Source organism: Sinohyriopsis cumingii, chromosome 8 (assembly GCF_028554795.1).
Source record: "Sinohyriopsis cumingii isolate HCF-2022 chromosome 8, ASM2855479v2, whole genome shotgun sequence".
NCBI lineage: Eukaryota > Metazoa > Mollusca > Bivalvia > Unionida > Unionidae > Sinohyriopsis > Sinohyriopsis cumingii.
Window position 1 is genome coordinate 13,163,624 of NC_142968.1, and position 22,490 is coordinate 13,186,113.

Here is a 22,490-nt window from a genome sequence, read left to right on the forward strand (position 1 = left end):
TGTGTGTGTGTGTGTGTATTTATCATGGTGCAAAATGTTTTCTTTGTTAAAAACAAAGTAAAATTTTCTTCTGTATCAGATTTGATTGCATTTTTTGGCATATAATTTGTAACGGTCTTTAAGAAAGTGTGTCAACACATCTAATGCAGATATATGGTATTTTGTATTGATATCTGGGAGAAGAAAAAAATTCCATACTTTTCTAGGCATATTTCCCAATAAAGCAATTACATTTACACAAGATAGGGGCCATCAATTCATTGCCCAATAACTTAAGTTTTGGACCTGATTTTTTTCCACCCAAAATTCACTCGTTGTCGAAGTCTGACCTTTGGACTTTTTGGTCTCAGATCTAAAGCAATCCATCGCAATCTGGTCTAAACTGCACACAGACAGATGAACCATTTGCAAAAAGTAGGATAAGGTGGGCATTTGGAATGAAAAGTGGTCTGGATAAGAAAATGATAGGTCCATTAAACAAAATATAAATATTTTTAAAAAAGTCCAACTTTTACCCTTCAGATCATGCACAAGCAAAATAGCCAATGAAAAATGATGTTTCTAACACAACTAGGCATTAGGTTAACCAGAAATGTGTTGGAAAATGATGTTTCTAACATAACTGGGCATTAGGTTAACCAGAAATGTGTTGGAAATGATGTTTCTAACACAACTAGGCATTAGGTTAACCAGAAATGTGTTGGAAAATGATGTATCAGGATGTATTCAGAAGTAGCCAACAAAATATGTTTGCTACTCGCATTTAAGGTGAAAACGACAAAACCTCCAGGGGTTAATAAGTTAACCCCACAAAAACCAAACGAATCTTTATTTCACCTATATAAGACCTCTTTTGCAATGTGTGTGTGTGATAAAATGTATTCAGACCATAATGAATACTGATGACTGATGTTATAGGCATGTAACCTCAGCTTTACATCATGTTTATAGAGTAAAATGTAAGGTAAATGTTTAGGACTTGGTCAAGTTTGGGTCAAGGTTTAGAAAAGAAAGAAAATGTATACTGTTTAAGTGTGAGTTTATTAAATATATTTTACCTATTTGAAATCAATGCAATTCTACCAGTGTTACCATGTATATTTCATGCAGTGTTTAAGTCCTAAGTCAAACATTTCTTGTGTAAATCACACTATAAGAACCCAAGTGGTATGATGACCCTTAAAACAACTTTCATTGCTTCACAATGGCCTGCATATATAGGTAAACTGATTTTCATGCCAGGTGTTAATATTTACAAAAGATTTGATACCTACCTGACAGAATCAGTCATGCATATCAATCATAATCTCACTTCCTCCTATACCTCAGAGGTTTCTTTGATGACAGGGACTCATACAGTTGCTAACAATTTACCCATATGCAGGTATTACATAAATAATAATATTTATATAATAGAAGGAATGGGTAAATTGTACCATGATATGAGCCCTGTGGTCATACAGTTAGCTCACTTGAACAAGCAATGTTTACTTAAAGATAATAAAATGGGTATTGAAACAAAGAAGGAATGCCAAGAACTGTTGGCCTCACAGTGTTAATTATATGAAAAAACTGGAACCAGTCTAGAAATGGGTACATGTAAAATAGAGTACATATTAGTGTGCAGTGCATGATTGCTTGGTTATGAAAAATACAACTTTAGTGAACAGGATCTATCAAAAGCTTATACTAATTTTTAACTGAAAAATAAGACAATGTTTATTTCAAGCAATTTCAGTATCAATGTTGAAACAATCATTACTCAAATTAGCATCATTTAAAACAAAATGCTCTACACAAAAGCTTCCATCAAGGATGGATCTGCATTCAGAAATATTGGTTTGATCACAAGAATTTAGACATTAAAATCATTCATTGTTTAATATCATGATGTTTCAATAGGTTTACTCTGAGAGATTAATTAGCACATCGAGTCCTTTACACAAAATAATCATGTTCTCTTTAGCTGCCATTCTTGTATTTATATCTTTATTTAAAAATCATTCACATTATGCGTAACACATTCTTTGTCAGTGATCTATACCGCACTGATATTCAGAGGCAATTACTTTGTAGTAATTCAATACAGACCCACTAAAATTATATATATTATTTTTTATGTATATTATATGAGGCACTCAGCTCTCACCTGTGGCTCCGAGCAGCTATAGCATGTGCAGCGGCCACACCATGGGCAACAGCTTCAACTGGCCAGCTAAACCAGGTCTCAAACCCTCTGTGAGTTAGAAGCTTGCCTATCCTTGCATACAAAGCCAGCTTCGACAGACTGGGTGGAAGAGATCAACTGAGTGATCCAACGGCCAAAAAGGCAAATCTGCAAATGCTTTGTGGAGAGCGCAGGGCATGACAAGACAATGAAGACGTCATGGCCATCCAATCCAGCCGAAGTAATCCCAAGCCACGACAAATCTTCATACCAGTGAGTTCTAACTACCAAGGCTGAGAGTGAGGCTGTCTCTGTGAAAAGGCTGTTTCACTTAAATCCCCTTCACACACAGGTCATGTTGTGCATCCCCATCATCATACTCAACGTTCCTTACCTGCACCTATCAAAGTCCTATGGCGATGGGCGACTGGTGAAGCAATAGGTGGAGATGACCACTGGGAGTTGTAGTCAGAGACCTGCATGCAACCCTTGGACAAGTGGTCATTCTGCCTTGTACCCTGGGCAGAACAGTTCGGCAGCATCCTGGGCGACTGAGCAGACCTTTTCAGGACAGCACTGCTCACCATGCATAGGGAGGGGCCTAGAATGGTGGCTTAAAAATAGCCTGCCCATCAAAATCTGGCCAGCCTGCTGTGGCTGGAAAGATCATCCATATCTACAGTCGAAACTATCAAAAGAAAAAAACTTCTTATTGGAGCATGGAACCACCGTACTCTCATGGACAACGAGAATGAAGCAAGACTGTGAATACCATAGAGCTGAGGTCACAAAATGCCAGTCCTCTAATGTTCAGTTTTCTTATAAACTGACCAACTAAATTTCCGTCGACTTTTCACTCCAGCCATTCCAATTTCCATACGTTTTTTAAACTTTAAAACTTTTCATGTCATGGTCTTTCTCAACAATTCAGGATGCCATGTTTTGCAAGCATGCTTCTTCTCTCCATTGCCATCAGTTTCTATTACACAAAGATTGATTGGATGAATTTAAACCTTTGCCCAATCAGACAGAATACTCTTATGAGAGTTGTGTACTAGTATATGGAACAAATAATTTACAAGGGCAGTGTTTTATTTACCCATGCATCAAAGACGCAAACTTTTCTGATTTGATGCACACAAATCGTCAACGGTATGTAAATTTACGCACCCCAGTGATATATTTTGCTGATTAACACAAAACAAACGTTGGTCTAAAAATCATCGCCGGTACATAAATTGGCGCAACCCAATTCTATGTTTTCCTGATTAACACAAAATAAAGGTTTGGTCTAACTATTTTATTGGCCAGATTACAATTCTACCAAACAGGAGAAACATGCGTATATCAGTTTCTTACTCTAATATCATAATACATAGGGTTACAACTCAGTGTGAAGCCTGGAGCTGACCTTGTGTGACCTGTAACTGTAACATCTTTTGTATCAACAGGTTGTTAGAACCATATAATCACCACACACAAGAAAGAGGCTATTATTTTATGCGCATCCTTGTCATGCGATGAACCAACAATGTCCACTGTATGCCTTACGTTACTCCAAGATACTGTCAGCGTTCAACTGAAAATGGCATCCACAGCAACCAAAAATTAAAATAGATCCAAAACAAACGAAGTTATCATTAGGACTACGTTTACAACCAACCTATGATAATAGTATTGTTATCGAACCAGTGGAGCCTTCACCATCTAAAAATGAGGTAATGGTTACTCGTAAGATAAAATTTTGTGCAGCAATAGTCGAAAACATACAGCTATGTTGTCAAAATGAAGTTGAGTCGAGGGAAAAATGTGACAGTGAAGATGCCTTATGTATTGCCATATATGGACAGAGGCTATAAAAAAAACCTCCATGACAAAATATGCAAAAGACAATGACTTTCAGAACAGTAAGTACACTGTCATGGCATGCTGGGTTGCCAGAACACAAACTGCTAATTTCATTACCATCAATTTCCATTACATGAAGATTCATTAGATGAATTTAAAACTTTGACCAATCAGAATACTCTTTACAAGAGTCATGTTCTAACTAACACATGGAATGAATAATTTACAAGTGTCATTGTGGAATGGGAGCAGACATACCATTTTAAAAAAACCGGATCAGTGATGATATAAAAAATGGACTTATTCAAAGAAAAATCTGATTCAAGTCAGGAGAAAAGTGGAATTCAGCTTTAAAACAGAGAAAAATCATGTACGTAATCAGCATCTAGACAGAAGAGGTGCCAGATGACCTCTGTGACGCATCAATTGTGACCCTCTATAAGAAAAAAGGCACACATGCGGAATTCAGTAACTACAGACGCATTGTCTTGCTCTCCATAGCTGGCAAAATAGTTGCTCGCATCATTCTCAACAGGTTTATTGCAGCAGTGTCAAAAGATAACCTCCCCAAGTCTCTGTGGTTTTTGGCCAGACCAAAGCAAAATTAAAATGATCTTTGTAGTGAGACAAGTCCAAGAGAAGTGCCTTAAGCAGAACATGAATCTGTATGCCATCTTCGTTGACCTGACAAAGGCTTTCAATACAGTCAAAAGAGATGCACTCTGGGTAGTACTCAAGAAGCTTGGTTGTTCTCAGAAGTTAGCAACCTCATCTGACTCTTTCATGATAACATGTGAACCCTTTGAGAAATTCCTCATATCTAACGGTGTCAAACAGGGCTGTGTATTCGCTCTAGTACTCTTCAACCTCTTCTTCACACAGGTACTGCTCCATGTCGTTTGTGACCTTGACCTTAGTATTTATATTAGACATTGCCTGAATGGATCAGTGTTTGATTTCCATTGACTAGCTGCAAAAACCAAGACAACAGAAAGACTCATCACTGAAGCACTCTTTGCAGATGGCCCATGAAGAGACAAACCTACAAGCAATCGTGGTCAGGTTCTCTGAAGCTTCCAACCTATTTGGACTCATAATTAGCCTAGGAAAGACAGAAGTCCTCTTCCAGCCTGCCCCAAAGAATGTCCCTTCACAACCCTGCATCACCATTGGTGACATACAGCTGAGGAATGTGGACATTTTCAAATACCTAGGCAGCACAATATCCAGTGATGGCTCCCTGGACAAACAGATCACTGTGAAGATCCAAAAAGCCATTTAAAAACTCGGACAACTTTGAACCAAGGTCCTGAAGGACAAGAACATACGCCTGTCAACAAAGATGAAAGTGTACAATGCAGTTGTCCTCACATCTCTCTTGTATGGCTGTGAAATGTGGGCTGTCTACCGAAGGCATATCAGTCAGTTGGAACAATTCCACCAGTGCTCCCTGAGATCCATCATGCAGATCAAGTGGCAGGACCGAATCACCAACCAGGAAGTCCTTGATACAGCCAACACAACAAGCATCGAAGCCAAACTAATCTAGGCCCAGCTTTGTTGGACTGGCCATATCATCCGCATAGATCATAACAGAATCTCAAAGCCGCCCTTGCAAGAGGTACAAAGACAATCTCAAGACGCACAACAAATGGGCAGACCTTCAAACCCACCAGCTTGATATCGCTGCCTCAGACAGAACTCACTGGTGAGCCCTGACAGCCAGTTTCACCTTTGATGTTGACTACCACCAGTGTTTTTCTGCTAATCCTGGCTTTGTCTTTTCTTAGTTTTTTTTTTTAAACACAAGATTTAACTTTTCCTTGAAAGATGGATCTAGTAGCTTGCATTATATATACACATATTTACTTATAAAACAGGGGTGGGTGGTGGTGGGGGGTATGTGACTCCACAATATATGTTAAATATTTATATCTTAAAATACGCCTGTCATCATTTTAAAACTAATATTAATTCTGAACATACAAAAAGTCTAAACATACACAATACAGTAGAAAGATCTGATAGGCTATTGAGAACTTTTTACATACCATGGGCAAATTAATCTGAATGATATCTATTTTACAACCCTGACACTGGTTCTTTTAATCATATTATATAAACCTTTGTGTTTGAAGAGCACAGAGACGAGTCATACATTTAAAAAAAAATCAGGGCTACGTTGCTTGACCTAACCTCGATTTGTGCACGTGTATAAATGGCAGAGCTCAAGCAATGCGATATTTCCCCAACAGTTCTTCCACTGAACTGAGGAGATCGAGAGGGCCGGAAATAAGCTCAATCCTTTGGATCTCCTGTGAATCTTATGTACTTTTTTTATGATGTATGGTTTAAACCTCAAAATTATCCAACGAAAGTATTTTTGGTCTGAAACTGGTATTTCCTCTACACGCAGAGTTGTGGATATCATTAATGCAATAGATGTAAATGGGTATCACACATGTTTAGCTGAATAGGATATCCAAATCCAGTCATTTACCCAAAGAGTAACCAGGACTATTCAGGTAACACTTTGTATGATGTTCTGTCAATTAAGACTTAGGGATTTGGAATTAGGAATTAGGGATCATATTACACTGATAATGAGCTAGGGTACCAGTTGAATAAATGAACTATGCACAAGGAAGAACTTCAATGAGCAACGTCTCAAAACTTTTGTTAAGCATATATTTAATTGAACTGTTCCTAAACTTGATGTTAACAATATTACAGACCCTATTTAGTAAGCTCTCAGACAATATATGGCAGGTAAGGTATTTTGTAACTAAGTATTAAGGGGGTGTTACTCATAATATCTGGATTACTGTTTTTCCAAGCTGGTCACATTAGTTCTAAAGATCTGGACGATTTATGATTGCTATATTTTTTTCAAGCTGTTCAAGAAATGAGGTAAACTTCAGTTACCATGAAAACTATTCCTTGCATTAATTAAGTGACAGACATTTAGGTTCCTGGATCTCAGTCATATGTATAGATTCAATTAGCATAGCCTTTGATTATCATTATAGACAAGCGTGTATTACTTTTAAATTTAAAAGTTATCTTACTCAGACCTGAAGAGATATGAATCCTTAAAATTCCATAATTTCTGTTGCATTACAAAAACTTTTATTTTAGAGTGGAAAGGGTTAAACAAAATTGTAAGGTCTATTGAAAAATACAGAGTTTGTTGGATACAACATCAACAACTGTAATTCATCTTGGTCTGTACAGTTTCTTTCAGAAATGAAGTGTGTGCTTCTTTAGCAATTTTTTGTTATTATTAGTGCTATTGTATAGCATCAAAAAGCTTTTGTTATTTTTATTATGTATTAACAAAGCTGATTAAATGCTTGTAGAAGCTATTATACTATGAACTATAAGCTCTTCAAGTGTCAAGCTCTGACACCTTTATGGTATATACTTGTTTAAAATTGATTCAACTGTAAGTCAACCCCCCTCCCCCATGGCTGCAAAAGCAAATTTCTTAATGACCCTCCTATAACTATAAGTCAAGGTGTTATTTGCATGTCTGCAATGGGTGAAATGTGGTCACAGAGCCAGAGCTGCACATGAGGAAAAATAAACAAGTGAAACTGGATAGATGGATAAACGGAGAGACTGCACAAATAGAAACAAAACCAATGTAGAATAAATACATTTGTATTATTGAGTTGAATATGTACAAATAAATTAACAACGAACATTCTGTCAATCTTCATGCAATTAAATCAATAAGCTCAACATCTTTAATCCATTTATATGATAAATCCATGCAATGAATTATATGCCATATAGATAGAAAAACGATGCAATTCACAATATCATGTAATATATTAATTCCAAAAGTATTATAATAAACAAAGTCAAGTCCACACTTCTGCGTTTCACACAAATATCATCAAAGTCTAAAAATTCATCTTCATCCACCACTGCCCAACTTGGACTAATCATCTGATTATTTTTGAATGAAATCATTGAAGACTTTGCCATCCTCTGCCCCATCCATTACACAAGAAAACCACGTTTCTTAAATGATTTGACCAATATCTCATTTAGAATTGCCTCCCACACATGACATGCCCACTGGATAATAACTCAATCCCTGGACACTTCACATTTTCTGCCTTTGTAAAATCTTTGGGCAGACATCCAAAATGGTTAGAGTACCAATGTGGTGATTCCATTGATCACAGCTTGGTATGTTTGATGTTGCTGTAACTTCTGTTTCACAGACTGCATCAAATGCATCCAAAGACAACCCATTCATTACAACCTAACTCCCAATTTGCATAAAGGCTTTCCATTATTCAAATTTTCTTCAGATATCATTTAGAACTGACATTTTCTTGCGCCAGTCATGCACCTGTTTCTTTGAACTACTAAATTCACGCTCAACAACACTATTGTTGTTTTCATTGCATAGTCTATAAAATTTAAATTAAATGCTCAACCATACGAACTATGTTTCCCCCCCCCACACACATACTGGTCAAAATACCTAAGGTTAGCAATTCATGATGTATATTTATGTGACAAAGTACATCATAACTGACAGAACACTGACTATCCATAAACTTGGATTGTTATTTATGTTGATGCTTAGCATGGGGTCTGTAAGAGACACTCTGATCATACAGTCTTTGAAATCTCATCAAAGGATTGCCACAACTGGGCTGGTGTCAGTTGTGCGCAATATGATCAACTGAGCAAATTCATTGCTCCCTCAAATGATTATCTACTGGGGAAAACAAAGCAGTGCAACTTTTACATACTTAAGGATTAAGTTCATATTTATCTGATTATCAAAACATTGTGAATTGAGAAAACAACAAATGTTTCCTCTACAAACTAAGGTAGTAAGGTCCTTTTTATATCTTAGTTATAAGATGACTCCTACTCTCCATTATTATTTTTTATTAGTAAAATAGGTCGACTTATAAGCAGCTATATAAGGTACATTAAAAGGCTGGCAAAAGAATTAGCCATCAGAATAAGTTACCAGAAACACCAAAAGAAACTCTGAAACCAAAATACACTTTGAAATACGCTATTTTTACCATAATACTCATGGAAACCTGTGTGTTGGGCTTAAATGTTTTTGGATGATAAGTGATACTGCAAAATACAGTTTGAGGTAAGTGATTTTTTAAAAAAATATGTGATTTTGTTAAAAAAGGAATTATTTACATTTTTTTATTTTTGCTCAGTTAATGGAATGATGTCAGTCATACTTGATAAGAGAATACTAATATATACACATAGTAAAACTAAAGTAGACAATTATTAGCCGACATTATATATTAACTTTAACTTTTAATGATTCTTAGCAGACCCTTTCAATATGGCCGTCTTCTTAAATATGTGGCCCTTTTTCAAATGATTACAGCATATATGGACCAGGACAACTTCCCATTTTTTAACAAAAATAATTATTCCTAGATCCCCATGGTTCAAATGAAAATAGAATGGATACAATGAGTTTAACAATAATTACTCAACTTTTACTATATCAAGAAAATTACCCTGATCTAATTTGCCTTCTGTTATATGTTTGTCTGTGGCATTCCCATCTTTTACTTCATTCTATATGTCCCTTTTATCTTTACATTTGTATTCTTTATTAAAATTAAAACACATAATTATAATGTGCAGATACACATTCTGGCTTCTTATATTTAATTTCTTGCTGATTCAGCATTTATCATACCTGTCAAACAGAAGGAAAAAAAGTATGACCAAGTGACATCATTACAAGAGTTGTGAAGATAATTGGTCAAAACTAAATAATTCATATCAAAATTGCTTAAAGTTTGTTTTTGCTTTTGATTATTGTTAAAATAATTACCAATCATAATATCGGGATGTACGCCGAAAACATGTATATATTTGTGTTTTTCAGTGTGTATTTCGGGTTTTGAGCGTATTTCAGTGTTTCCATTAACGGTCAAAATAACAAACAAGTGACCACCAAAACACACGTTACTGGAGATCTGTCATATCCTGTGGCTATATGGCATTCTCAGAAAAACGTCTAAACTGTTTAGTATTAGCCTAATTCAGCAGTCCAGAATACCCAGTGGTAATTACTTCAGTTATAAATTCCTGAAAGGATTATCAACCCAAATGGTCCGGACTGTTCTGTTGAGGGTGATGCGAAAGCGAGCAGATTGACAATGGGAATGAAAACAGCTGATACGGAAGTCAAATACATATAAAATGTTTCAAAATAGACCGACACATATACTCATGTCGTTAAAAAAAATCCAGTCATGTCTAGATCGTGGGAACTTTGCACTAGCTGACTCACCGTCCGTAATGAAATACACTGCAAGTGCAATTGAACACAATTTTCGAAGTGCTTTCACAAAACATTAAGATGTTACAAACGATAATTTCATGTCAAGTCGCATTAACAAATGACATAAAGTACAAAATTAAAAGAAGGAAATGTCAAATATCCTAAAAAAGCAAAAGAAAAGCATAGTAAACACAAGCAACTCACCTCCCTGCCCAACCCGGAAATGCCGGTCTGCAATACGTCTCGCAAAGTCACGTGAGATTAACATTAGCGTTTTTGCCAGGCGATATCGGTCCTATTTTCATAAAATATTTAAATCAGCCAAACATTTTACAGGAGAATTTAATTATTCATTCTGTGGTATATACAAATATTTTAAATATTTTGTCAAAAGAATTAAAATAAATAAAGTCAGACTGGATCCTACTTACGAAACTAACTTTATATCATTGGTTCAGAGCCTATTCCATAATACGACTTACATCAGAGAAATATACGGTCAAACCATCGAGGGATAAGTTTCCATATTTGGTGATCTTTATTATGTAATGGACGAAAACATGGCTTATGCCTTTTTGTGCTGCCTAGCCTAGGCTCGTACATGTGCTATTTTTGTGGAGTAAAATATTAGGAAACACACATTAACTTGGTTGTAAACACAAACAAAGAAGCAAAACAAAAACACAATGAAGTTTGCACTTGTGTGTCCATAATGTAAGTTTAACTGTAATTATTGACTAATTTAGTGCAGTCTTCATTTCTAGAGGCTAAGTGAAAAATGAAGTTTGATTGTACTAATGTATGATAGAGAATAGGCAACATTCATTTTGATGAAACTTATGTTAATATTCCTATACTTTGCTGACAAACTGAAAAGTGTCCATACAGTGCAAAACTTAATGATGTTAATGAAAAACTACTATTAAAACTACTAAAGCTCTTTAGATTGTAAAAGACTCATATACCACGATACAATATAATTTACAGAAACAATATTTCTCAATTCAAACAAATATAATCTGTTTCGAGTAAGGTACTTCTTTGTGTAAATGCCTGTCAATTTTAAATATGGCATCAAAATGATGAAACTTTTTATAATTTCATCCTTGAACTGGTGATAATAGAAGTGTTGCTCTAGTTTACACGAATATTCCAATTCTGTTCTCGTAACGGACCTAAAATTTTGCATCTGAACCGCTACCGCAGAATAACTTTTGTACTACACTTTTAAGGTATGAAAACCAGTCTACCAAGGTCGTTTAAGACGTTGTCAATAGTAAATAAACATGTTGGGTAGAGCGGTGTATTTGAACTGGTTGTTGGTGAATATTGTGTATTCGATATGGATTTTTGGTCAAAGCAGCGGGGATATAGTAGAAGTAGCACCCGAAACACTTGATACATTTGTTAAAGAGAATCGCTACGTACTATTACTGTTTAGTAAGTTGGAAAATTCCTCAGACTGCTCAGTTCAGCAGCCGACGTGGCGAAAACCTTGTTGAGCTCATTGCACATATGTTACATGGAGACAGATGGTGATCACATTGTGATGTGAATCGCACTGAAAGCATGTATTTCTGTATGAGCAATTTACTTTATATTTTCGCACAAATGTTGCATGTAGATACAGAGGGTTTCTACTTGCAACTTAACGTAGGCAGTGGTACAGGGTAGTCCTAGTCCTACATGTAAAACATAGCACATGTTGATTTTGCTTAGGTGCTATGTCAAATAACGGCCTTGTATAGTGTGTTCCGATATCGTTGACATCAGAATGAGTAATCAAAGTCTCAGGAATATCTCACACACTTGGCAGCCTATATCAACATTTTCCAACTAATTTATGTGTAATTAATATACTTACTGTGCTGTCTTTATCCTGGTGGAATGAAAATATGACACTAGCAAATAGATACATGTTCACGTTCCGTTGACATACATTTGAATTTGTTGCAATGCAATGGTAGTCGAGGTATGCTGAAGTAAGTTCAAGTAGGTTCATATTGGGGATCTGTTTCTTGAACGAAAGGAACCATTGCTTACAGTTCCAGTAGGCATAATATATTTTTTATTGGTTTCTTTAAAAAATAATATTTTAACTTAACCCAATTTCGGCATTCTCGGCTTTCATTGCTTCCCAGCCAACTGAAATGTAGGCCAAAGAAACTTGAAAACGGGTCCATTTCTTTTGTGAGAATTTGAATTTATTAGAGAAAAGGCATCAGAGTAAGTAAAGTCTGACTAAAACATTATAACTTTACTTTGTAGAAAAGCGTCATTATTTTAGTTGTTCGTTGTTTGTAATATTCCTGAAAATTTGACTTTCGTAACGATGTTAGTCGACATCAAAACATGCTACACAGCGCTGTTAGTTAGGCTGTAAGACCTTGACGCCCACAACATAAATATCAGTGTTAGGTCTTACGTGTAGGACTATGGTACAGGGATCATGTAGCTCTGCAGTGCATAACATTGACTCTTAATATGTATGATGGCGTGGGAACAGGTAGGGTATGCATCATACTGCCTTAATACTCGATGTCATATAGTAACTGAAGGCCATATTTTCACAAATATCATGCACAGTTTTCAGTCTATGTCAAAACTGATGCATAGGATGGATTGTAATTGCTTTAGTCATTCTATACTTTGCCGTCTTTTTCCTGAACAAAGAAAATATAGGCAATATCAGGTAGTTGTATTTGTTAAATTCTGTTGACTGCCATTTCATTTAGTTGAAAAGTGATGGTAGCCAAGCAATGTTGAGTTGATTCAATTACTAGGGTGTCATGAATGTGCCTATACTAAAAGTCATTACAGGTCATGTAGGCATTCAAAACTGACAATTTCAGAAATGTGTTTTGTTTTTTTTTTAATTTGATTGCAATTAACTTTAAGTGGCAGTTGTTCGCTTTATTTGGATCCTTCTGTATCCATACACCTTTGGAAGTTCATTATTTTAAATTAAGTGGACATATTTGGACAAGATCAACTGAAAAGTTTGATACAGTACAAACTATGGATTGAATGTTGCACACTGTTATGTCACAGTGAAAGCAGAGTGTGTTGAAAACAACATCATACTACCCTGTTATTTATTATGATAACCTGATTTTAGTGTTAAATTATTAGAATAACAATCATTTCATTCAGTTAAACTTAGAGTAAGTGTGCATTGATGTCCACATTGATATATTACCAAGGGAACTGGAGATCAAGTTTCAAGAATATCCAGTAGGAGTGAAACGATCCATCAATATATTGATTCATCAATACTTTTGCTGGAATGATACACATATCAATACAAGAGAAGGAGAATCTATACAAAATGATACTTACCGTATATACGTTATTTTAGTCTTCAGACATTATGAATAATTATTATTAGTTAGCCTTCTTATTATTTAGATGTAGAATTCATTTGAAACAGCATTTGCAGTCCTAGGCAATCATTTTTATTAGTAAAAACAGCATTTGCAGTCCTAGGCAATCATTTTTATTAGTAAAAACAGCATTTGCAGTCCTAGGCAATCATTTGTATTAGTAAAAACAGCATTTGCGTTCCAAGGCACTCATTTTTATTAGTAAAAACAGCATTTGCAGTCCTAGGCAATCATTTTTATTAGTAAAAACAGCATTTGCAGTCCTAGGCAATCATTTTTATTAGTAAAAACAGCGTTTGCAGTTCTAGGCAATCATTTTTATTAGTAAAAACAGCATTTGTAGTCATAGGCAATCAATTTTATTAGTAAAAACAAAAAAGACTATCGAGAATATGTGCTAACTGTCTGCAAATTCAAACAAAGTGACGTAGTTCATTATCTGCCTCCACCACAATTCCAAGCTAATTATCTTAACTCAGCAGCATGTTCAGCATAAAGGATACATTCCAAATGTGTTCCACATGCATAATGAATATAATGAAGTACTTGACTCATGATTTAGGCATAACCAATTTTAGGCAAAGTTTCTTCATTGAATTTGATCTTGACTGCTTTGGTTGACTTGTGTGTCATGCTGTGAAATATGTTACATTCAGATCTTATGGGAGGTTACTGCTTGTTCTGGTCAAGGTTAAATAACAACTACCAATCAGCAATCAGCGTAACTTATTCCCTGTGTGACAGACAGAAAGTACTAGCAATGCAACAGAAACATGTCATTGATATATAAAGTACTTAAATAGAGATGGTGTCAGGATATGCGATTACATGAATAATGCAAAATATGTATGAATTCACATGCTTGGAGAATGGTGATGTGCAAAAACTCTTAGTTGAAAGACCCGCATATGAAAATGTGTTCAATGAAGTATACTATTTTTATTTAATCATTCTTGTCACGACATCTGTTTTAACTATTTACACATCTTCAAGCATGACAAAAATGCTTGTTAAACTAAATTTGATTGGCACATTGTGCCCTGGAACAGTGTTATGGCATAGTTTGAACCGTCCATGAAGGAAGTTTTACAAATGCGTGTAAAATATGGGCAGTCTGGAAAACCCAAAATGTATGATTCCCGGTATGGTTCATTACGCTTATCAATCAATTTAGCCCTGTGAATCATAACTACAAAACCATATTCATATCAGTGGTAAGATAAACTGAATAAATAAGGTTGAAAAATAATGAAATTAAGAAGATATTTATTTTGAATATATCCGTTTGCACAAGCAGACTATGGTATTGATTGACGAAAAACCTTAATACAGCATTATGGAACAGATAAGAAATCTGGCATATTAGTCAGCAAACTACTGATTCAAGAAGTATGTTTGTGTTAGTGAAAAAATAAGTTTTGGAGCAGATGTATCCAAAAGATAATATCTGTCAGTGCTATAAAATTCTAAACAACAGCCACAAAGATCAGTTCCCCAACATCTTCAAGCTGACAAAGCTAGCTATGCATATGCCCTTTCAGAAGGAAGCACAGAAAAATATTCATACACAGATAAGGAATAGAGTATGCTCAGAAATAATTAACAAATAATACTTGTACAGCTAGAGGTGGCATCTTTTAAAGATTTTGATTTCAGTAGAGCTCTAAAAAGGGGAGTATTGAAGTGTATCATGAATCGTACTGATAAGCTGCACAGGTGTATTGTTTCACCCCAGATATTGTTTTTTTAAGATCCAATTTTGATTGAGTTACAACCTTGATTTTTCTGCTTCTATAATAGATTTTAGTGATAAGGGTGTTTCTTGTTAGATATGAAAATATTAAATTATCTGTGTTTGCTATACAGCTCGACTCTTTACAATATTGTATGTTTCTTTGTATAGTTTTGTAACCACTCTGATGTTTCTGAAATGATTAAAAGATTGACAGTCATTGAAGCTGCGTTTGTTTATGTAGTGGGTGATTGGCTTGCATTTATCTTGTGTGGTCCTTTGCCTCTTGTATTAAATAACACTATCCACAGTGCAGTTTGTCTTAAGGATGACAGATTTACTGTAAATGCAAACATTTATTTGTTATGATTATATCAGTTGAGAATTTTAAAGATGGATAGAAGGAACCTGAGTTAACCAAAGGTTTCCACCTAATAGATATCCAAATGTTACCCATAAACCCATGGGTCACGCTATCAAGTGAAGTGGTTGACTAAGTTGCCTTAAAAAAAGGAAAACTTCACCTTTTTCTGTTATGAAAATGACTTCACCCTGTGATTTTTTAAATGTGTATTAAGACTTTAGGTATCATATCTTTTTAGATGCTTTTTAGCCATTTATTTCCGGTGTTTTATTGTAGCTCAAGGCAAAGTATAGGCATCAATCAATCAAATAGCTGGTGTTGATATCATTTGTGCTGACAAACTATTTGCTCATCTACTGGCTTGTGTTTTCTAAGGTCAAAGTTGTTTTCATTTTGTAAAAATACTTGGGGGAAAAAGCAGTGAAACAAATACTATTTAACCAATGTGTGATGTTACTACATGTACACAGACAATTAATAAAACCATAAATTTGTGGTCTTTTCAATGGATTCTTGTTTCTAAACTAGAATGTGAGTGGTTACATTAAGAAAGCCCCACTTTCTAAAAATAGATGAACTCTCATGTTGGCTGTTTAAAATTTGGTTGGAAAGAAGGTTTTAGTTCATTCATATGTCGACTTTAATGCTTCATTGTTATCTTTGAATAGTCAGAGTAATGTTTAATTGGTAACAAAGAAATTGAGATAAACAATATGGTATGAAGACGTGTGCATTTGCTCTCATGTACATGTTACAGGGGCTGTTTCAAAACAAGTTTATAATTTGTTTTAACTGCCTTTTTTTGTGAAATTTCTTAAAGAAATTTTTTAAATTGTTTTTAGGTTAGTTGATGTAGCATTTTTACTACCTTGCAATTACTATACTGTAATCTAGTTACTCCTATCAGCTAAAATTCATTACAGTGTTAAAACTTGGGAGAGTGCTTTAGACCACTCAGCCACTCAGGGCCCAATCCTTCTAAATTGAAAGTCATATCAACATCCACTATGACCACCATGATGGCAATCTGACATCCATTATGGCCACCATGATGGCAATCTGACATCCATTATGGCCACCATGATGGTGGTCTGACATCCACTATGACCACCATGATGGTAATCTGATGTCCACTATGACCACCATGATGGTGGTCTGACATCCACTAAGGCCACCATGATGGTAATCTGACATCCATGATGGTAATCTGACATCCACTATGGCCACCATGATGGTGGTCTGACATCCATTATGACCACCATGATGGTGGTCTGACGTCCATTATGACCACCATGATGGTAATCTGACGTCCACTATGGCCACCATGATGGTGGTCTGACATCCACTATGACCACCATGATGGCAATCTGACATCCACTATGGCCACCATGATGGTAATCTGACGTCCACTATGGCCACCATGATGGTGGTCTGACATCCACTATGACCACCATGATGGTAATCTGACGTCCAATATGGCCAAGGGAATTGGAGATCAAGTTTCAAGATCTGACATCCACTATGGCCACCATGATGGCAATCTGACATCCACTATGACCACCATGATGGTAATCTGACATCCAATATGGCCAAGGGAACTGGAGATCAAGTTTCAAGATCTGACATCCACTATGGCCACCATGATGGCTATCTGACATCCACTATGGCCACCATGATGGTGGTCTGACATCCACTGTGGCCATCTTGAAAATGTTGTTATTGGAACTCCACCAGAATTGATGGTCTTATTCACCAAAATATGTTTGAAATCTGTTTGATCTTGAATGAAAATCTAAACCATGTCCATATCAACATGGACATTTCACCCAAAGGGTGGTTAGTTTGGCCTGAATGATAGTGGTTCCAGTCTTACATTCAGTATGGCTGCCACAATGGCTAATTTGAAAAGCTTATCAATAATATCATAGATACTAAGCCATTAAGTCATTAAAATCTAGAATTGATGGTAATTCTTTTCCACCAGTACAGCAGAGGGCAGTTCCTTTGTGGCACTGTTGATACAAAATAAATGGAAACGTTGCAGTCTTCGAACAGACTGAAATTAATGCATATGGTTCTAATATTTCAGAGTCGGCTGAATGTGTTGACTGTTTAGAGGCAGCAGATGAATTGGACAAAGTGGTCCCTCCAGAGACATTTTCCGATAGTAAGCATAGATATTGTGTTTGTATGATTTATCGAATATCTCTGTAGACATTTGGCAATAGGAGTCTTGTACTCTCATTTATCAGAGATTGTTGATCCTGACAAAAAAACCATGGAATCAGGGTGAGTAAAGAAGTTCATTATAGTGGGTGGATCCTGACAAGAAAACATGGAATAAAGGTGAGTAATGAAGTTCATTGTACTGGTTGGATCCTGACAAGAAAGCATGGAATCAAGGTGAGTAATGAAGTTCATTATAGTGGGTGGATCCTGACAAGAAAGCATGGAATCAAGGTGAGTAATGAAGTTCATTATAGTGGGTGGATCCTGACAAGAAAGCATAGAATCAAGGTGAGTAATGAAGTTCATTGTACTGGTTGGATCCTGACAAGAAAGCATGGAATCAAGGTGAGTAATGAAGTTCATTGTACTGGTTGGATCCTGACAAGAAAACATGGAATAAAGGTGAGTAATGAAGTTCATTATAGTGGGTGGATCCTGACAAGAAAGCATGGAATCAAGGTGAGTAAAGAAGTTCATTATAGTGGGTGGAACAAACTGCATTTAAGATAAATCAGACTTACTGATTATTATCATTGTCATCTAGTTTGATTACTTGTTATTATCCTCTATCTCGATTTGAATATGAGGATGTTTTAATTTATTTCTTGCTAATGATGGACATCCTTAGTAAAGCTGTACCAATGTCACTTTTTGCCGATTATGCCGATACAGCGTATAGCCGATTATTTAAATTGCCAGTACCGATTATGACTGATTATTAAATGTGCTCTGTGATATGTTTCTTCATTTCTTCTTTTAATTTAATGATGGTAATCGATGCTTATATATACGGTACAGTAATGCCAGGTCAATTTGACTCATGTAGGTTTCATTGGCAGGAATGGAGAGCATAATTTGCTTGTCGAGAAAAAATCTATTGCATTCAGTGATCATTCCTGGGATTTAGGAAGCAGTTCACTAACAAGCAAAGCATGTAAAGTGCGGGGAAAATAAATTTCTGAACACCTAGTTGACGGAGATGTACTTTGTGAAGCTAGCCATAAGGGGGGTGGGGGTGGGCATTTAATTCCTGAATGCATGAAATCGACGGTTGCATTTTACGCCACTTATCTTACATTGCAAAGTACGATCATAGGGTTTCAGTATTAAAATGTCATTATCTAAATAAAGTTTCTTATAAAACTATTATTTGGAAAATAATATAATACATAATATAGATTTGCTTAATACCTGATGTTTTTATTAAAGAAAAGAGAGACGGTAGGAAAGTAGATATTTTACATTTGATAATGCATTTATTTCAGGTGACAACAGTTAGACCTATGCACTAACGGTGATGCGCAATGCAAAGACCATGGAAGTAGTTCAAAACAGTCATCTAATGATTTATTTTGGAATATTATGGCTGCATTGCTTGTTGTCAATAAAGTAATAACTATCCCAACTTTTTCAATTTTAATTGCCTATTACATTAATAGTCTTGGAAAAATATTCACTACTTAATCTGGTGACATTTTTTTAAAATTGGCAAGAAAATATGGAGATTGGCGATTTTATATTTGTGACAACTTTTTAAAAGCCAAGACCATCCCTGTATTGTGTATACTGGAAGTTCAACAGCCCCATAAGGCCTCATTTGGCTGGTTGGCTGCTGTGATTGGGATGAGTGCCTGCCTGGTATTGATAATTTGTTGTGAGCAGACAATCAGCAGTAGTTTACAACAAGCATGTCAAAAAGTATTTACTTTTAAGAATATACTGTCTTTTGATTAACCCTCAAATCAAATGTTTATTCCTTAATTTCCACTATTTAATTCTGATTTAAAATTCAAGCCATGTCAAGATGAATGTTATGATTAAATTTATATTTTGGAAATTTGATTACATCGGCACTGATTATTTCTGCTGTTACCGATTATACCGATTGTTCCAATAATCAGCCCGATTATGAGTATGACCGATTAATCGGTACAGCTTTAATCCTTAGAAATAGGTTCAGAAAAGAGAGGGTGGGGCTGGTTATCATAAATAATGAAGGATTCACAGAATGCACAGCAAACGAGATCTAAGACTGGGTATTTTAGGTTGCATGATGTGAGGGTAGTGTTTACAGAGAACTGTTCATAGACCTTATTTTACATATAGCTAGCATGTGGTTTCAGCAACTTTCAAACTCAGATGGTAGCCTATTGTACTACCAGAAAACAAATCTGGTAGCCAGTATTCCATAAAATATTTTCTTACACACAGGCCAAGGGGAAAGTATCATGCAAAGAACCACTTGCACCATGAAAATTTAAACTTACCCTGAAGATATTTCATGAACAGCAATTGTGTATTATTGGTAGATTCATGCATTAAAATTTTGTTTGATACATTCAAAATGAAATGTGAAATAAATGAGTATATAAATAATTTCAACAACAGAATTGACAAATAAAAGCAACGTACATGATTTGAAACCGGAAGAACAGGAAAATGAACCAAATGCTGTGCTGAAAGGACCAATAACGGTAGTCTGATGTGATAGTTCCAATTCAGCATAGCTGTCTTTACCTCTTTTTAAGCTATCAGAAATTTAGAAACTTATACCAGGTACCCATTGGTTCTAACGATCGGTTACCTGGGTACCCAATCAAATGGAAATTGTATTAAATGTGAACTTGAACTTCTTTGTTCTAGGTTCATGCATGCCAATCCCCAAGAGATCTATAAGCATAGTTATTACTAATACAAGTGGTAAAAAGCATTATCTGAGCATAAAATGAACAATCTGTACATTACATGCCATAATTACAAAAAAATGTACATTTATTTTTTGCTATTTACCTGGATCTGCAGTTAAAATTCCTGTCACAAATCAGTTAAATCCATGTGGATTAGTAATTAGTACAAGAGCACATACACAAAACAAATTGATAAATTTATGCACTTGAACTAGTCTACGTGTCTGACTTTCACTGAATGATTGTGAAGTCCACGAATGATGAATGCTGTATTACATGACTGTTGAATTCTTCATTCAAAATTTGTAAAGTGCTATTGATGCGTCCTTTTCCATGGCACTATAGTGTTGCACATGATAAGACCATTCATTCATATTACTCGGTCATTACTCAGTCATTTCTTTGTTAAATGTCAGGACTTTCCTTTTCCTACACGCTATTGTTAGTAAGATACATGCATGTAGACTGTTAGTAGTTGAGAGCCTTACAGGAGACTAGATACATCTGTATTCTAATTGAGCTACCCTCGTTAAATAAATTATTATTATCATTATTATCATCGTTATTATTATTGTTATTATTATTTATATGTTATTGCATATAGTGTAGCATACTGCTTTATGGGTATGGCAAGACTGTTGATTTTCAAGATAATTCAGTGGCTAAAAAAATTTGAATTGGCAATATGTGTTCAGAAGTGTTCATGGGAGTCTATCTTTTTTCTTCTTTAAATCAGATATACCAATCAGCAAAGACCAAGGTCAAATTGATCAATAGTTAGATATAAGATACATGTATAGCAATATCATTTAACACTGTGGAAGGGGCCCCGAGTGGTCTAAAGCGCTGTCCATCACGGATCACTGCCATCTCACCTCTGTCTGCGTGGGTTTGAGTCTAGGGCTTGGCCAATGTGGATATGTGAGAAAGCTTGCCAGTAGCTTCTCGTGGGTCGGTGGTTCTTTCCGGGGTTTTCCCGGGTTCTTCCTCCACCATTAATACTGGCCGCCATGTATAGCCTATCTTGTGCTGAAAAATGGCGTTAAACCCTATAACAACAACAAACACTGTGGAAGGGTATTGTGCATGTTCTTTTTCATGTCCTTGGCACATGACAGATAATTCCACATGCACAGCAAAACATTTGCAACCTGTCCTGGACTGCAGGACAATGAATTTTTCTACCACTGACCCTGTGATTTGTTTCCATTTCAGCTATTGTGAAGAGGAGCTCACATGATGCTGAACTAGCCAGTAGCTATGGAGTGTCCAAGTTTCCCCAGCTGGTTTTCTTTCGAGAAGGGACCCCTGTCCTCTATGATGGTAAGCAGCATACAGATACATGCTGTAAAGAAAAAACTTCCTTAAAAGAGAAAAGAAATGTGTGTCACTCTCATCAGTGGTGTAAATTGAAGCTGTCACAATTTTTCACAGTTTTTCTTGAGATGAAAAACACATGTCTAATAAATAAAAGGGCATATCAAAGAAACAGTTCATTATTTTAAAAAAATGAAAATTGCAATGTTTCTCCTATTTCTTTCAAATTCTGTTCATTTGTTTCCTTTTAACAAGGTTTTTACAAAATCCTAATGGATTGAAAAAAAGAAATAAAAAAGGGAGAAATTTTCTCAGAATGAACTGATAAATGAAAAGTTTTTAAAAAATCATTTGCAGGTTTTTATTGAAGGAATCAATGGAAAATGTCAATGGTAACTAAGTCTTGAATAACGATGTACATTTATTTAACATACCTAAAATATCATGTACCTATTACAGTGT

At 35.5% G+C, this 22,490-nt stretch overlaps 3 protein-coding genes across 4 annotated transcripts in view; 2 read left to right on the forward strand and 1 right to left on the reverse strand.

The window, feature by feature from the left end:
• LOC149792998 (CDC42 small effector protein 2-like) overlaps window positions 1-10,583 on the reverse strand; it is a 100,609-nt gene extending 90,026 nt beyond the window's left edge. The window contains exon 1 of one of the 2 annotated variants that reach the window (XM_089966863.1): window positions 10,521-10,583. The gene's annotated coding sequence lies outside the window, so the exon portion shown is untranslated. The remainder of the gene's footprint in view (window positions 1-10,520) is intronic. The other variant, XM_089966865.1, reaches the window with a different exon arrangement.
• Window positions 4,673-5,297, forward strand: LOC149792999 (uncharacterized). The gene is made up of 2 exons (XM_089968934.1): window positions 4,673-4,897; window positions 4,986-5,297. Exons 1-2 carry the CDS (start codon window positions 4,673-4,675, stop codon window positions 5,295-5,297), a joined length of 537 nt encoding a protein of 178 aa, XP_089825060.1.
• Window positions 10,584-11,581: 998 nt separating the features above from the next.
• The window catches only part of LOC149793000 (thioredoxin domain-containing protein-like), a 39,041-nt gene continuing 28,132 nt past the window's right edge, over window positions 11,582-22,490 (forward strand). Inside the window, exons 1-3 of the mRNA XM_089966867.1 lie at window positions 11,582-11,756; window positions 17,885-17,962; window positions 21,927-22,034. Coding sequence (XP_089822993.1) covers window positions 11,603-11,756; window positions 17,885-17,962; window positions 21,927-22,034 — 340 coding nt within the window. The 5' untranslated portion in view covers window positions 11,582-11,602. The remainder of the gene's footprint in view (window positions 11,757-17,884; window positions 17,963-21,926; window positions 22,035-22,490) is intronic.

Bases quoted from the DNA above. Each gene is read 5' to 3' on its own strand.
- LOC149792999 (XM_089968934.1), top strand. From the start codon at position 4,673: ATGAATCTGTATGCCATCTTCGTTGACCTGACAAAGGCTTTCAATACA. The intron at 4,898-4,985 runs GTACTGCTCCAT...TCCATTGACTAG, and splicing joins TCAACCTCTTCTTCACACAG to CTGCAAAAACCAAGACAACA.